The sequence below is a fragment of the Meleagris gallopavo genome, chromosome 13 (assembly GCF_905368555.1).
Source record: "Meleagris gallopavo chromosome 13, MGAL_WU_HG_1.1, whole genome shotgun sequence".
Classification (NCBI taxonomy): domain Eukaryota; kingdom Metazoa; phylum Chordata; class Aves; order Galliformes; family Phasianidae; genus Meleagris; species Meleagris gallopavo.
The window spans coordinates 7722243-7740068 of record NC_139416.1 but is presented as its reverse complement, the minus strand read 5'-3'; the positions used below and the strand labels follow the sequence as shown (position 1 = coordinate 7740068).

General features: G+C 44.9%; 2 protein-coding genes across 11 annotated transcripts in view; one reads left to right on the top strand and one right to left on the bottom strand.

Moving 5' to 3' along the window:
- Positions 1-17608, top strand: part of LOC146543477 (uncharacterized) — a 44956-nt gene extending 27348 nt beyond the window's left edge. Inside the window, exons 4-5 of one of the 9 annotated variants that reach the window (XR_014886117.1) lie at positions 7878-7990; positions 10786-17608. The gene's annotated coding sequence lies outside the window, so the exon portion shown is untranslated. Of the gene's footprint in view, positions 1-4; positions 6589-7877 lie in introns of those variants that run through there. The other 8 variants (XR_014886115.1, XR_014886114.1, XR_014886116.1 and 5 more) reach the window with 8 other exon arrangements.
- VSTM2B (V-set and transmembrane domain containing 2B) overlaps positions 6373-17826 on the bottom strand; it is a 30278-nt gene continuing 18824 nt past the window's right edge. For both annotated transcript variants that reach the window (XM_085234909.1, XM_085234910.1), the window contains one exon: positions 6373-7101. In XM_085234909.1, coding sequence (XP_085091035.1) covers positions 7013-7101 — 89 coding nt within the window. In that variant the 3' untranslated portion in view covers positions 6373-7012. The remainder of the gene's footprint in view (positions 7102-17826) is intronic.

The following is a 17826-nucleotide window of genomic DNA, read 5'->3' as shown; positions in this document are numbered from 1 at the left end:
ACAGGCTGTCAGCTGTCTCCTACTTCAGTAACCCTACAGCAGGTGAGGTTCAGTGTCCGCAGGTAAACGCTCTGTGCAGCCTCCCACATCACATCCCCTCCTCCCTCACCATTTTGTAGTTGCATTCCCAGATGTAAACAACAGATCAGACAGATTTTTCCCTGGCACTATAAATGCCAGCAGCAACAGAAGAGCTCTGGATAAAGGGAAAAGTGCTGTGTGGAGCACATGGTTTTTTCATGGCACTGAACACTGAGCGGTCCGTTGTCTGGTGCTGCTCCAAGAAACGGCAGTGATAAGGTTTGAATTACCCCTGGGTAATGATCCTAAACTTAGTTGACTTTTCCGTGCACGTTTATGACCACACTGACAAATGCTTCCTGAACCCAGCAAAGCTCCAGGTATTTGCTTTTGAGATGATTTATTCTAGTGAAATACTTCAGTCTAGAGTAAGTAGCATAACACCTATCTAGTTTCAAAGTAATTAACTCCTGGGTTAATAAAAGGATTTTATGTTCTTGAAAAATATTGAATTTTTTTTAATTTTAGACTTTGTACACTGTAGCAACTTGAATTCAATTTCGTTGGTTCAGTCTTGCTGTTAAATCACATTGCAGATGAGATTTTGACAGGTGCATATCGTGTGTTTCGGAACTCCTATTTGCTTTTGGTTGAGCTCCCACAGTTCTGGATGCAGAGGTTAGGCTTTGTTCTCTACGTGCTGAAGAAACTGCAAGGTAGCCAAACCAACAAACTCACAACTGATCAGAGCACCAGTACATACTTAATTTTGTGTTTTTTTCTGCCTTGTCAAACCTTGCTTACTTCCCTGGGGACTGAAATGCCAGTATTATTAATTATTAAAGGAGTCATACAAAAGAATTCACTAAATAAGGAGTTCCAGTGCTGACTTCAGTAGGAATTGAAACTAGCTAGATTAACTAATGTTTCTTTAATCAGCTTGTACATTTTCAATGTTGCATTTGATAGTTCTGTCTTTAGCCTGTCTTGCAGCCTTTCTTGACTTTTTCTCAAGGCAGTGGGCATCACTGAGAGGCACAGATCAGTCTAGACCTCCACTCACTATTATTCCTTGGCCTGACTGAGATGTAAATGTACACCCTGTGTCCTTACCCAGAGATTTTTCAGCACTCCAAGTGCAGCTCCCCAGCTGACACACTGCTCAGCCTAGCTGGGGCAAGGCAAGCTGATTAGCTGCTTCCAGCTTTCCAGAGCTCAGAGCAATGTATGTTCATTTGTGATAAAATAAAAGCGTGGGTTGTTTCGACAACATCCCAATTCCTGTTGGGAGTCACAAAACTGCTCAGCTTAAGTACAAAAAGCAGGCTTTAAATTCCTCAGGCCGTTTAAGGTGCCTTCAAGATCTAATACAAGATCTAAAATGGCTTTTCCTTGTGTTTCTGCTGCCTTTGCTGGCTCCAGGCTGGGGAGGAGCAGGTGGCTCTCCTCCCAAAACAGCGTGGGAGGCTAACAGGCTCCTGGGATGCACCAGGCCCACTCTGGGAACCTGGCAGTTCAGCCCCTGCCACTATCTGCTAGTGCAGAGGGGATTTGGGTAAGCTGAGAAGAAAAACTGAATCCTTACTCATCACACTGGTGATGCTCTAGAGAACCCAGGGAATTCGTTCTCCCGGTACAACTCTTAGTGCCTTCTCTAGTTTCTCAGAGCATTGACTGCCAAAGGCTGCCTAGTGCCACGGGAGGCCACACATCCCAAGACATAACTGAGGTATTGCACCCTCGGTGTTCATTTCTAGCTGCCAGCAACCCACCATGCTGCTCTTCTGGGGGAGGGGGAATGAGACAAACCCCCCTTCTTCTTTCACACTCTGACAGTGTAGAAGCTCCCGTGGGGCCAATGACACATTTTTAGATCTGCAAAGAGCAGCTGATTAATGACACACTGACACAGTCAGTCACACAGATCACTTCTGACAACTCTGGAAGCACTGATATGCAGCTGTCCTGGACAAGTAAATAAATTACAAGCTTATACGTTAAGGGGAGGCTCTGACATGGAAATTTAGAGCTAAATCTTATGTTTACAGTAGACTAAGCATCTTTGAGTTATTTATTGAGACCTTGTTCATTTAATTTTTATTAAAGATGATTTTACATATGAGATTTAAGAATCACTTTAACAATAACAGGGAGATAAATCTATAGCCAACAACGAGGACAGTCCATTAATGGATCTCTTTTATTCAACTTTAATATAACTAATTTGTTTAGAATGCCCATAATGGCTATAGTTATTATAAGGCTAACAGACAACAAAGGTAAAGTAGAAAACTTCAGTTCATTGGTTAACGCTGGCATAGATGCTTAGAAAAGGCCATTTTTTCCAGTCATGTTTTGTATTGTCAGCGATGCAAATCTCAACCAAATTACTTTTCCTGGCTGGCTCTATTTACAGTAAAATCCATCTTTTACTGAGGAGACATTGTTGGGTTTCAGACGGATGATCTAAAAAAGAATGCCACCCTTCTTTTCTGCCCTGTCAAGCCCAGGGCTGTGCCTGGGGAACAGGCTGTGCAGCACAGCCCTCACGCCTTGCTGGGTTTCTCCCAGCCTTACTCCCACTCCCTTCACTTCAGGACCAGGTAATTTTGCTGTGGTGCAACTACAGCTCCTGTGTGGATTAAAACCAAACACCTCTCCTGTGCGCAGCCCCCAGCTCTGCCTTTTGCAGAGCCTCCATTTCCCCTGCATTTTGCTACGGAACAAAAACACCAGAGAAGCCCAAAACTGTGAAAAGAAAATCCCACGAGGATTTTACCATCCAAACACTCTTAATCAATCAGGACAATGTGTGTATATCAATATATATTTGTTCTCTCCCAGGGCGTGTAGCATGGTTCCTCCCTTAGCTGGTGGTGCAGATGCCCAGGGCTGCACCAGGCTGCAGGGCTGAGGGCTGGGAGAGCCCCTCCACTCCGGGGAAGGAGCAGCCGCTGGAATCAGGCAGCACATTCACTGCAACTTCATATTCCCACCACACCCCTCCAATCACTCTTTGCTAAAAAGCACTAATTAAGACTTGAGCATTTTTGATTCCATCAATTTTCTGTTCTTTTCTTTATTAAATAGATGTACTGGAGGGAGCTTGACTAATAACCGCCCCAAGTTTAAGGATAATGAATCAATGAACTTGGGCAGCCTCTGGCTAAGCATGAAATTTACCATGTAGTAACAAATGCAGCAGAGGCAGCTCATACATTAACCAGCCCAGTTCTGACACACAACTTTGGGAGGACGTTATTTATTTACTTAGTAATTCCACATGAGATGTGTGGAATGTCCAAAATGTTTTACAGAAGAAATGAGAAAATGGCACAGTTAGTTTCCTGCATTCTGTGTGTGTGCACCCCTCCATCACCCACCTTTCCCTTTGGTGTGTTACACACCTGGCAGTAGGCAATTCTGCTTTTTCCTTGCAAGGTCTTGGCATCTTGAAGGTGATCCATGTGGTGTAAAATCTGCTTTTGTTCCACGTATTTTTACATGTGCACGGCTCTAACATTAGATCTATTACACTGTTGTAAATCCATTCATTTTTGTTGAAATCCATTAACTTGCAGTGAATTTATAGCAGTATAACTGTGAGCAAACTATGGCTGATGGCACAGGCTGGAAATATTACAAGGAAAAGTGCAAAGTTCTATTGATTTTCTCTCAGGAAAAATGTGTGTTTCCTTATGATTATATTACAGATGACTCAGCTCTGGCCCCTAGCAGCCATCGCTCACGCTTCCCAGCTCAGCCGTTACTGGCATTGCAGGCGTGCTGTCTCCTGCTGCAAGGAGCAGGGGCCAGGGGCTGCCTCCCCCCGCTGCTTGGGGACACGGCCAGGCTACTGCCAGTGCTGGAGGAGCTCCTGCCTGGCTCCGTGCTGGTCTGCTCTGTCTCTCCACGGCTCTGCAGTCCGAGCACTCGCTCCTAATCGATTCTGACAGCAGACACCAGTAGGAATGCTGAGATTTATGAAAGAGCAAGAATTGCCACTAGCCTCTGTCCATTAAGGGTACAGCAAAAACTGCCTTTGCCCTTTGTAAATATAATCAGCAGAAGTGAGGCAGCTGCCCTTTTCAGAAGAGCGAGCGCTCTCAGGACAGATGTTTTAGCAAAAGCCCTTAATGCACTCACAAGCAATAAGGCTACCAATTCTGTACTTCTTTTCCGACAAAATTTTTCTCATTCTTTTGAGTGCTCCTGGAAGACCAAATTGCATACCAAAGTTGCAGCCTCCCTTTTCAGCTTGTTGTTTCCCCAAACACAGACTGAGTATTGGCAAAAAAAAGCTGAATGAAATGTAGAAACCAAGACCGCAAAACCTGGAGGACTCCTTCCTTGTGTTTCTGAAGGTCGAGGCAGCTCCTCTTGGCAAGGAGCTCTCTTGTTGAAGTTCTTCTGTTTGCTGGGAATGAGTGAGCTCTGCATGTGTGTTCTTCAGTGGAAGGAAAAGCAGCCTATTGCTCTCGTTAGATTTCTCATCAGAGCCTCAGGTTGTTGTTTAGTAGTTCTGAGGTTGTACTGTGAGTGAATGAGAATACAGGAATTGTTATTCCTGCAGCATATTCTGATCTCAGAGAAGAACAGTGCTACTTAGTTGCAGATTTAATACTTTTTTCCTTCAGTATGATTAAGATCAAGAGGACTTTGTTAATTCTACTCCTTTTGCTGCACACAGAACTTCCAGGTTCACATGCCTACACAGGTAACAGTCTACAGTATGAGGGGAACGACAAATGCAAGATAGTGCACTTCCTCACAAATTTTCTGCAAAGCATGCAGTATGCAATTCAAGAAATAACACAGCCTGTTAGTGATGAAACAAAAGTATCAGGGCAAAGCAGCTGATCTCATTACCAACAGACCACGCCGAGGTACAGTCAAAATGAATAAAAGCATCACTGTTCACTTCTAGACAGGCTCTGCAACTTCAAGTTTCAGCTGTTTATTCAGATAAATTTAAACAGAGGTATTTCTTCCTCTTGTGGAAAAAATTGTTATGTTTTTCCTCTTAGACAGAAGACAGGTCACTGAGAAATACTTACTGCCCTTGAGAAAAAGCAGCAGTGATGAGCTCACCAGGACGCACAGTTCAAACCTGGGCAGGTTTCCCTTCCATCACCAGCCATTTCTCAAAAGCTCAGTGCTCCTGTGACATCGCAGGCTCCACACAGAGCCCCGCCTTCAGCAGTTGTCCTTGAACAAGTTTCCAGACAAGAATTAAATGTCAGAGTTAATTGTGGCAGGGACCAGCACCCCAGTCTCTTTTTCTAACTCTTTTCCTTTCACACTGTGAAGTGCTCACCCCACCCTGCACACACGGCCAGGATGGAGCTGGGCACCACCTCACATGGGCATCTCTCAGCTTGCAGCAGATATCTCCCCCACGTCCTTCTGTACAGCACTCTGCTTTTGGTGAGATGGTGATGGATTATTCCCCAATCCAGAAGATACAACAGGAATTAAGATGATGAAAATTCTTATAAAAAAAAAATTATCACCTGCAGATCCCTATGGTGAGCCTGCCCCAGAGCAGGAGGGCTTCTTACTGTGAGTGCAGCAGCACGCAGGGAACACAGACGAGTTTTGGTCTCACGCTTACAAGATGTGGGCAGCACAAGTCCCTCACAAGTCCTAGGAAAAGTGCTGACCATCTGAGAAACTGAAACCCCCTTCCTACCCTGTCTTAGAAGGGGAGCACAAGCTGAGGCAGCCAGCACGTCCTGCTTTTGCTCCACGCCTTCTGCTGACAGTCTGCTGGCGCTGTAGCTGTCTCTTTACCATTTCCACAATTAAGGCCCTTTCTAGAATGCCATATAAATGACAGGATAAGAACCACAGTCGGGCACAAGAGATTTCAAACTGCTTCAATAAATGCAGCTAAAGAAAGTTGTGATTCCTTGCCAGGTTATCCCATTATACACAAAACAACAGACATTTTGAATAAAAGCAGTAATTAACCTCTGTATTTACTGTAGAAAAACATTTGGTTCATACGAACAAACTCTCTTGCTAAGAAAAAAATATTCAGTTTTTTAAGATTACATAGTTATACGTATTTTAAGCCAATACTGGAACAAAGCCTGACAAAGTTCCAGAAGAACTTGCTTACCTTGGCAGTGTCAGGCTGGCACACAGAGCCCATGCTGCATTATGAGCCCCAGCTCACCACCAGCCCACAGCAGGACGCGGCCGTTCCGTGCTACAGCTGCAGCACACAGCAGCACGGGGCTGTGTGAGTGCAGTGAGTTCATCTGCTGTGCTGTGACGAGTTGGGGAATGGCACACAGCCACAAATCCTCCTTCAGAACATGGGAAAGTCACACACAGCTCAGAAACTTTATTTCAAAATCTTTTTATTCAACTGTTATTCAGCAATATACAATACAGTTTATAAACAAATGTCTTACCTTGTTTCCAATCTTCATTTAAAAATAAATATTATCAGCAGTGCCTATTAATTATGGTAAGATGTACCTTTTCAATTAAAATGTCTCCAAAAGAAATAATTTAATTAAAAAAAAGAAAAAAAAAAAGAAAAAAAAGAAAAAGGAAATTCAGAAAAACTAAACACAATCTACTAAAAATATTTCCTTTCTTAGGAAGGGTTTTGACCCAGCATCTTTACATACTGTCATAAAGATAACTGCTCAACAGTTCGTGCAAAATGAAGAGTCTGAAGAGTCAGAGGAAAGGTTTAGAAAAGAAAAATATTACATTAAAACAGAGAAACCATAGGTGCTGTGCACAGAGCAGGGCCTTACACCATAGGGTCTGGAAACTAGATGCATTATTTTTTGTGGTTTACCTTCTGTGACATCCCCAAAAATATGTTTTCCCCTCATGTAGAATTTATCATGCTTCTTTCAGTCTCTTTCTGTCCATCCTTCCAACTGTGGGTAATGTTTTATCAGGGGCTTGTCCTGTTCTTAAATAGGTTCCTTTTGTTTGGCTGAGGAGTAGTGGAGGAAGTAGTCCATCAGTGGTTTACTAATAAACGTACAAGCTTATGCAGTATTAACAGGAACATGTATAGGAGCGGGTCTGTAGCATAAATAGGTCCTGTGCCTAGAAAAAGAGACAAGGGAAAGAAGGAGATTTTATTTTTTATCTTTTCCAATATAGAAGATTAAACACAGAAGAGAAATACAGGAAGATTTATTTTTATCACATCAGAGCCAGGGGTCAGAAGCTTAATTTTAATAGTAAAACAGCATCCTCCAGCTATCCAACTCTAATAGCTTTCTCTTCCCCCTCCCAAATCTAACTCCACTCAGGTCATTTCATTATACATCACTAATGGTATGCCTAAACTTGGCTGTGGCCAAGTTACCAGCAATTGAGATTTCTATTTCTATACACCTTAATCTGGTATACAGTTTCTTGGGAAATGACAGGTATCAACCACCCATTATTTTAAAGGGAAATGACAAATGCTGCAGCCGTACTCCTTGATTAACAGGACGTGAACCCATTTCATTTGGAATGGGAACAGCAAGCCCTTGACATCTTCTTTACCTTTTATAGGAAAGAGCAGAATTTTAAATTAAAAATGTGCACAGGAGCTATAGAAAAACAGAGGTCAGGTGTGAAACACATCCCTTACAGACACTTGGTCCTAACGGCACGACTGCTTGTGCTCCTATGAGATAAGCTTGTGTGACACAGATGGGGTGCAGGGCAGGGCAGCAGTGGCACGCTGCAGAGGATGCTGCAGGTAGGGCAGGCACCCATGCATTGGCTCACACCAAGAAGTGCCATCAGAGTCCGTGCTGCAGCTGAACAGGCTGTACCTGCCTCCTATCTGCTTACACTAAGATATTTGCCGTTTTTTTACTTTCTAGTTACCTGTGCCAAAGAGAGAGGAATCTACTGGGTAGCACTGTGGTCCAGCCTCACCAGTGCAAGAAGCTGAGCACTGGGGCCAAGGTGCACAGCTCCAGCTCTGTTGGCCGTGGTGAGGCCCCAATACTGACACAGGTCACACTGGGCGAGCATGGCAGAACTCCCATGCAGAAGCTGTGCCATCCTGGCACGGCCTGCAACAGTGCAGCAGGACAACAAGTTGCTGCCATTCACTCCCCCAAGCCCTGCTGAGCAGACAGATGAGCCTGGACTGGTCCACAGCCACAGGTGATTGGGTCCCCAAGTGCCAATAAGTGACACCTTTCACAACCTGCAACGTGGAGTTGCATGTATGGTTGTCACCAATACTATGATGTGACAGCATACAGGGCTGCACAATGTGACTGATGCTTTATGTGCCCTTGGGCTGCTTCCACCGGTGTGAACACAGGAGTCCAGCTGCAGCCTCACACCACATCTGGCATGAGAGCTGCATCAGGGCAGCCTGCAGACTGAGCACTAGAGTTCCCAGTACCCAAAGCACAGAACCCAACCAGAAAAGTGACCTCAAAACCACTTCTCAATGTACTGGAGTTATTATTTTTTAAATGCTCAGTATCCTTGAAAAAGCAATGAAGCCGATTCTGTTTAGGAAACAGGGTACCCCAGTGCAAATACCTCACATATCTTAGTCTTGGTCTCCAGGAGACAGATGTCTCTCAGCTGTGGCACAATCAAAGGAAATACCTCAAGAAGTTCCTGAGAACACCTCTGCTCAGGCTGCTCGTATGTATGCCTCACCAGCAAAGCTAGAGTATTATTATCCAATATAAAAACCAGCTCACTGTAATGTGTTGTGCAACTGAGGAACTCAACTATTGTCCCCATAGTGTGCTATCTCATAGACACCTAGACTGTGGAGAGATTATTTAGTTATTAAGGTTTTAATTAAGTCCTTGCATGCAGGCACATGTGGCAAAAGGCTGCCTACTTAGCAACAGCAGATGATTAAGATGAATACAGGGTTTTTCTTTTTAAAGCTGAAAATCATGAACTAACACAATCAACTCAGGTAGCTAAAGCACCTAGTGAATTCTTGTAAAAAAATTAAAGTAGGAATGTGTGCAGGAGCACAGCAGCAGCTGAAGCTCGTGGTCCTGGGCAGCACGCTGGACAGACCATCAGCAGCCCCCACATTTGCTCACTGCTCAGATTTGCCCTCATTGCCGTAGAGCCCAGCCCTGAGGAGCTGAGCACAGGGAGGTTCTGCCCTGGAGACGGCAGGCAGGAAAAGCAGCCCCTTCCTGCACCAGGAGGGCAGTGCAGCAGATCCCAGCAGCGAGCCCTCAGACCACTGCTGCTGGGATGGAGGCTGCTGCCAATAGGAGTGAGCCTTCCCAGCATGTTTCACATCTGTCCTCTGCTGCAAACAGAACGTTCATTGAAGCAGCAGAAGCTGAGAAGCAAGTAACAAACCTCTTTAGACATCTCTGGGCTCTTTAAAAGTGGAGGGGAAACACATCAGGAGTCTTCACTATTTCTTTAAGTACGTCTCCATATTTGCAACGCTGCAGTGCCCCATCTCTCATTTCAGACCTGCCATGGGCAGCAGCTAGCAGACTTCTGGCAGGCAGGACATCACCTCAGGAACACTCAGCAGAGCACCACGTGCAGGGTGGCAGTGTGCACGCAAACTACTGGGCCCAGCTGCCCCTCGCACACCGTGACTCCGTGCAATTCCCTTTGCTTCCCTATCACCAGGGCAGAACACCAGACCCAACAAACTATCCATGTACCAACACAACCCTGAGACAAAGCGGTGTCCTGGTGACACCGGCTGCAGCCTGGTGTTTTGCAGGGCACGTGGCTCTGGTGGTGTGCTCTTCAGGGAAGGATCCGAGCTCTCAGCTGGAGCAAGAACCTTGCAAGGCCAGTCAGCCTCCCGCAGCCCATGTCTGCTAACACAGCATCTCCAAGCACAGATTGGATCTGCTTTTCTGGCTCACGTGGACACAGCTGCAAACACTATGCATTTATTTCTATTTACATGAATGCTGTCTAGCCTCATTATTTTTCCTTAGAAACATACAGTCAATTCACTAATGTATTCCACAATTTTAGCAGGGATAAAACCTTAAAAACAAACCTACCTGCACCACATAGAGAAAACTGAATGGAGAGAGCTGAAGTTGAAAGCCCATCTTCTGAGTCTGACACACTACAGGATATCTGAAGACAGAGTGCTTAATCACAGATTGCAGTCACTGACACAATAGACCCAAAACTGCAGCCAACACGTCCCCATTTCCAAGCTCACCTCTGGGTCACGGCATAGATGCAAGCACAAGCCCAGGTTGGTCTCTGAGTGCTACCCCTGTGCTGAGAACAGGGAGGGCAGCCTGGCAGAAGCCAGCATTCCTGGCAGCTGCACTCAGAGGTGCTGAATTTCCACCAGCTCTGCAGTTGTCCACCACTGCAGTGAAGATCTGGCCATCAGTATTTGCTCAAAACTAAATGCCATAAGGACTCCTTTCTCCGTGGCAAAGCTGAACTTGGTTTTCTCAGCACAGAACTCCAGTCACAGTGTGTGCTGCCAGTTACTCAGGAAGAAAGCTGCACTTCTGTAAGGGGGGAATTCCCCTGGAAACACTAAGGAACAGGACCTGGTGTAATTGGCTCTCACAGCTCAAGCACTCTAACGACCATCATAAAACTGAAGGGCTGCAAAGGACACCAGGTGAGGGCTGTTTGTATTGGAATGGAAAGCAGCGTTAGTCACAGCACACCTGCCACCCCAAATCATGTCAGTTGTAGCTTCACTTGCCAGCTTAGTTTAAATCTCAATGCAGAACTAAGAATTAATGCAAAAACATTTTTTTGTTATTATTTTTTCTTTCTCTTTTGCAGAAATTGCTGTTATTTTTAAGCTACGTTCTCCATCTTCTTTAATGTGGATGCAGAACTGGAGTTCAAAGACTGTTAACAGAATCTCGGTGGTTAAATAAAAGCGAAATGTACTTTTACAAATTATTTTATAACAGTTATTCTTACCAAACGCTGATGACAAGTTTTGTTTTTTCCATACCAATTCAGTGTTATTGTGCTGTAATACATTGGGCAGCAAAAGCAGACACACAGGACTGCAGAATTCTTCTGCTCTGAACACAAGGAGAACTGTTATTAATTTCTCCCTGCGCAGTTAACCTGAACCACTTTCAAGCTCACATTGCTTATAAACAACCTGGACTTCGTGTCCTCAATTCTGCTTTTAGTGCCTCAGTGAAAGTTTTGACTTGAGTTAATACATTGCTGCATTTGCAGATGTAAATAAACAGAATGTGGTCTTGATCCCCAGAATCTGGACATGAGATCTGACCCAGATTTGAGAACAGAGAGCTATTCTTCAGAGACTTTAAATCAGGAATACAGTTATTTACAAAGTACAAGCACTTAGAACATATTTAGTTTATGTTTTGAATATTGATGTGATAGTGGGTTTTTTTTTCCTTCTGTAGGCTTATTTATTACTATACAGACTTATAATTTTGCTTTTAAATTATTTATATACACATGGCTTAAAGGGAGAGTCTACCAGTAAGGAGAACAATAACAAATTGTTCTGTTCGTGGATGGTGAATTGCTCCTTGGCATCACTCATCCTTCTTTTGGATTTACAACATAATAACATTTTACTGTAGTTTTCTATTTAATAATTTGTTTTGTGTGAACATTCATCAAAGTTTGACTTAAAGCAGTTCATCCAATTGAAAACAACCATTAATTAACCAACTGCCTTGTGTCACACGTTAAAAATGGGATGATTCTTCTACTAGCTATATTTAACCAACAGCCAAAACATTTTCCAGCTGTTCACTATTTTTCTTCCCAGAATCTGAGCAGACCCTTGGTATTTCTTTCTGAGATGGCAGCAAGATGCAGGGGCACATTTAATACAGAGCTGGAAGGTCCGTTTTCCTTCAACTGTGGTGTAACACCTAAAATTTGACTGCCCACATAGGATGGAACTGGGACCCTGGTTGGTAGCATCACCAGACATTTCTTTGTAGTGGCCATGCAGGAACAGTCCATTTCCTTACATCAGTGTTCAATTAAATATCTCAAACCTGGCATTTTCATTAAGAGGTCAGGGACCAAACTGACCATAAAGACTGATTTATTCTCTCCGTCTGGAATCTTCAAGCTGTGCTTGACAGAAATTCTTTGAGAAGCTGTCCCTACTGTCTTGCATCTGTGGAAGGAATAGGATTTTTCTGTGGGCTGTCAGTCAAGCTCATTACTGGCATTACCTTCTAGGTACAGCACATTCTCTCACCGACGTAAATTTGGTGCACTTCCACTGAACTGAATTTACCAAACTTCAGATCTAAGAGCTGCTTAGAAGTTCTTAATTAAAAAGACACCATTATTAAAGTCACTATACACTTTCTGAATTAAAAAGACAATAAGCTGCACCGCATTAGAATTACTGCGCAGTTTGGGACTTGATCTTACGAGTCACACTGCCTTCCACTCAGACCCCTGTGGCACAACACGTGTTGTATTCCTGACCGTGTCATCATTTCACATCTTTTCCACTACACCAGTTTTACCATCTGCCTGCTTCTGTCTTCTGACACCCACTATTGTACGCAGACCCCTACATAGAAATGAATTGCCAAAATACCCTGTAACAGAAGTGACAGCTACTCCTAATTTTGCACAGTTGCCAGTTTCGGTATTTCAAGTAGGACCTGTGTTTTCATTTGGAGTGTACAGCCCTCATGAAATGAACGTGATTGGACGCTTACCTGTACCCGTATCTGTGTACCTGCTGACTGAACTAATGGCAGTGATCGTGGAGAGAATGGAGCACAGGCTCAGTAATTCTAAAGAGACTGCAGCACAATGCCCATTTCTGGCACTGGTAGAAAAATAAGGATATTTCTGTACCAATTCTCTGTAGCAGTCTGGTTCTGAAATTTCTTTGTTCTTGTTACATCTGAGAAAAGCCCATCTAGGATACAAGCTCAGTGTTTTAGTGGTAATCCACAGCACTGGTGGCAGGGATGGCATGGGAACTGCAGCACTCAAGAGGCTTGACAGCACTGTTATGGAGCCTGGGGGAATCCTGTTTTCTTGTGAAACAGAATTTCCCAGCAACCTGGGAGCTCCTGCTGACATGCTTAAGCCCTCTTGAAGACCCTGAAGCCCCCGCTTTAACAGTGGTATGAAAAATGGGTCACATGCATCATACAGTTACAGACAAGTTAGAAAACAAAAATCAGACTGCAAGGAAATGATGCAGAAAGGGAAGTTTGGTTCTGATAGGAAATTCAAGAAAACCATTTCTTCTGCAGTTTTGATTTTCTGAAGTCCTGCAGGGCTTTGTTGGAAGCCGGCCTGCGAGTGCTGTGGGACAGGAGCTGGGTCCGTGCTGCTTACGGCACTTCAATTATTGAAGTGGATTTTGGATCACGTTAGAGCTCATTTCAAGGGAACCACGTTAAGGCCACTAACAAACAGAAGGAGCTCTGGCTCCAGCAGTAGATTTGATGAACGTGTGGAAATGCAGACCAAGCAGTGAGCAAGAAATGCTTCTACTTCCTAGATGCCAGAAAAACGTGACATGTTTGTCAATGGGTAAAAACTCATCTTCCACTGAAGTCACAAGCAGGGACACAGACTGCAGGGAAGAGCTGGCGCACTTTCCCTCAGCATTCCCAGTACCCCTCTGTGGTAGCCAAAGCCCTGCAGAGCAGCCAGTCTTACCGGTGCTTCTGAAGCCCCTGTGCCATTACCGAGGAGCAGAGGTGGCACACTGAGCTCTGATGGAGCAGCAGCTGGGTCATGTGGCACCCCGGCCCCAGCTGCACACAGCCAAACAAGCAGCCCCACCACCCCCAGCATCCTCTCACAGAAATTAAGGAAAAGCTTCACGAAAACACCTGCACTGATTTATAACGAGCTGCAAAAGCTGCTATGGACTGTGCCAGGATAGAAGAGGAAGGTAGGCTGAATACTGAGAAAGAGTCATTCATTCTATATAGATTATACAGCCTAAATCCTTTATATTGGTCTGAATGTAACTAAGCCAGTAGTTTTCCTCTCAAGACATGCAGCTGGTCTCTACTTTGTAGCACATTCCTATAAACAGATTTCTGCCTTGGTGTCTGTGATCTCTGCTCGGTGGGAAGTAAAGACACGAAATATCTGATTAATGAGACCCAAAACGTGCAGCTGTGAATTTGTTTCAATCCAGAATTTCCTGCAGCTCCAGGATCTAAACCCAACTTAACAAAACTGAGCACCATTAATTTACTCCTTGGCACTTGAAAAATGGGATACAAAATTCCTTGTAATGTGATCAGGTGAAAAATGAATTTTGAACTAAAACATGCAGAAAAATAACTAACTACATTACTGGTAGCTTAGCAGTAAATCAGCATCCAGCCCTGCACATCCTTCTTCAGCAAGACTGTGGGAGCAGTTCCACCTCATACAGCAAACAGCAAAAACCACAACTCAAATTACCCAAATCACGAGGCTGATTAAAAGTGCTGGGGTTGAGGTTCCAGCTATTGAGCTTTAAGCCTGGGCCATATTCTCAAGTTTTTCATTGTAAGTAGGGAAACCAAAAAGCCACACTGCATAAAGCATGCAAGCTAAATAATAATGCAGCCACAGAATTCTGAAAGTCAAGACTATAAGACTTGGAATACAGATCACATGAGATGGAATCCATGTATTTCACATTCTGTGGATGTGACACGAGCAGTAAATATTTGCAACCTCAAAGTAAAGAGCAAGATGTGTTAGTTCTCACTTTACTGTTTTCACAGTATTTTTGAGTTGAGCAGGATTAGCAGCAAGCTGACAGTATAGTTGCAGTTATCATTTCAATCAGAATTACCAAAGCTAAGCAAATCCAAGTGCAGATTATCTAAGAATTTTTTTTTTTTTCCCCAAGCGAAACAAAACACAAAAACCAAAACCCTATCCAGTCCATACTTAAAGAACAAAGCTAAGTCTGTTAGCAGAGAACAAGATGATGCAAGGAAAAATGCTGAGAGCAAGTACCACAAAAAAGCAGAGCCCATCACCTGCACTGAGGGATGGCCTTTTTGCTGGACGCCAGCAGGGGTGCTGTGGGTGTCCTTCACAGCTGCACAGCCCCTGCCAACCTTACACACTGCTAGCTGGCAGCTCAGTGAAGGCACTGCCATGTCCTGGGCCTCAGGGAAGGCAAACTTCACAGCCTAAGCCAGCAGGGGAACAGCTGTGGATGGGGGACATTCTTCTGGGCCTTCTTGCATGTAAGCTCTCGAGCTCCTGGGCCTGAAAGGGAATCAGGTTATAAATGCGACTTTAAAATGTATTAAGCAGTACAGATAGTAGGGGAACCTTAAGCGTGATCAACAGGCAATGAAACAGCAGACAGAAGATGATGTCTGTTAGGGGTGTTCCGGACTGCTCAGCCCCAGCCTGCAGCCAGCTGCCCCCCAGCTGTGTGATGCTGCAGCTCCCGGCAGCACGGTGCCATCACACGCATCCCGGACACATCCCGGCAGCTCAGTGCCCTGATGCTGGGCACAGCAGCCCACACTCAGCACTCACGCTGACTTCTCCATGGAGCACAGCTGCTGCCCTGCCAAACTGCTGCTTTCCAGCTAATAAAATTGCCTCCCAGCTGATAACAGCCTGGCAATATAAAATACTCGGTTGTTAACCGCTGTTGTGACAAATAATACCATTCCACTGACAACTCTGTTTTTTCCAATACAAACCTACTTGAACTATTTATTATTGACAAAGGGCACTACTCTGCCATTATCCAATTTAAAAAAACACAAAATAAACAGCGGTAGCAAACCTGCCAGCACTCTCTCTGCTTTAGCAAGCTAAATCAAACCCCTCTCACTGCCAGCAGTCCTATCAGATCCTGGAACATCACCTTCATGGGACCACGGCGAGATGCAGCTCCTGCCTTGTTGGCTTTTCAACTACAGACCAGTGTCAGCAATGGCCTTCTCCAAACTTGTTCCTCTGAGACTGCCCCAACGTTCCTTCGTGTGGTGACTGCTGAGCACACCACTGAAACATCACAATCCACAGCACAGCTCACGTGTTACATTACACGCCAGCAGAGCTGCATCCCTGGTGGTGAAGATGTAACAATTACTGCCTGTCTTGCCAATTACACAGCCTGCTGCTGGTACTGCACCCTCAGACTCCATTTTGCCAAGTTTATCTAAGAAACCCAGCAGTACGTGGATATTCCCAACCGAAATGCTGTTTGTTCATGCAAAAAGACACACAGGTGCACTCAGCTTTCTTCATAACTACTTCAGCTTTTCATTCACAAATGAATCACCTTGTAGCAACATCTCAAGCAGCTTTCGGCACAGCAGCCACATTCATCAGAATGACTTAGAATGCCCCTTTCATTACATTTAGTCATTTCGTTTTTTAGTATTTTTTCATCTGTAACTTGAATACATGAGAGAAGTTCAAACAATACGCAAAGTTCTGCAAGGACACCATGCAGGCTTTCATGGAATAGGCCTGAGCTGTTTGTCCCATCCCTCTGGGGAACAAGTGCAAACTACTCAAAGGAGGTGACTCAAATAGATTGCATTGCCACCCTTCAGAACCAGCCCAGCACAGCCAGCACAGTTCTGCCCTACGCACTGAGGTGATGCTGCTGCAGTCTGTGCTTTTGTCCCGTTCAAGAATTACTCCATAGCGCGCACACAAAAGAAGATATTTGACCTCACTTGTCCCCAAAGGAGTCTAATTTGCCCAGATATTGAAGTGCTAGTGATGTGTATTTAATGAGAATTCTTTTTGCGTGTTTATTATCCAGTGACATTTAGGAGGCCAGCCTGGTAACTCAGTTATGGTGCTCTGTTCTGCTCCTTTATTTAATGCAAAGGGAAATGCGAGTGACCCAGGTTGCATTTCTCTTTAAACAGCAGCAGTGTGAGCTCACAGACGGTCTCATGAAAAGCATGGGGGGAATGAAGGAGACCCGGGCAGTGCAGGGCTGGGAGGTACAACGGAACAGATTTCCCTTTTGGGCTGCGTTGTGCAAAGCACATCCATCAAACACACGAGCTGCTCTGGCTGCCTCCCCTGCCAGCAAACACAGCCACTCACATTCTGACAAATCCTGGAGAGCCCCAGACCCAAACGCAGTGAAAGCTAGCCCCAACTCAGCTACAGCTCTCCAACAAGGCCCAGCTCTGTATCCTCAAGGAACTGTGCTTCTGTTCCCATCTCTGCAGCACAGCAAAACACACCTGCTGCTTTCCAGCCCGAGTGGAAGCCAAATAACTGCACCACTCCCCGACGTGGTCTCCAGCCTCAGCTGGGTGTTCCAAGCACCACCAGGAGCTGCTCCCAGACAGGGACTGCAGAGCAGGGCTGGGCATGCTGTTATCCCCACAGCGGGCCCAGGCAGGACGCCCTCCTCTCCTTTGCCACAGACATGAAAGGCTTTGGAGGGGGAGACGGGAGAGAGGCACGAAGCAAAGACTTACTTTCTTCCTAGCTGTGAACATTTCATCTTTGCATAACACATGAGTTTCTCTGTGTCCTTCCTAGAGCACTCCGAGCATAATGAAGCACAGTTTCTTGTTTGACACTCCCCTCTTTGTTTATTTTATTTAAAGCTTTCACTTCAGAGCTTTATGGCTGGAGATCAAACAAATAAAAGGGAATTTGGAAGCTGCACTGTCTGATCTGCATTCTGCTCAGAAGTTAAACTAAAAATTGCCCCCAGCCAATACACAGCACTCATTTTGGAGACCATTTGGCAGTACATACAAGCTCTGCTCCCTAAGTAATGCCTCCTGTTTTATTATACTGGCCCACGACATCAGAGGTGGGTGGCAGTGGTGTGGCAGTAAAGGCCGAACCTTCCCACCAGCATTGCTTTACATGCTGTTG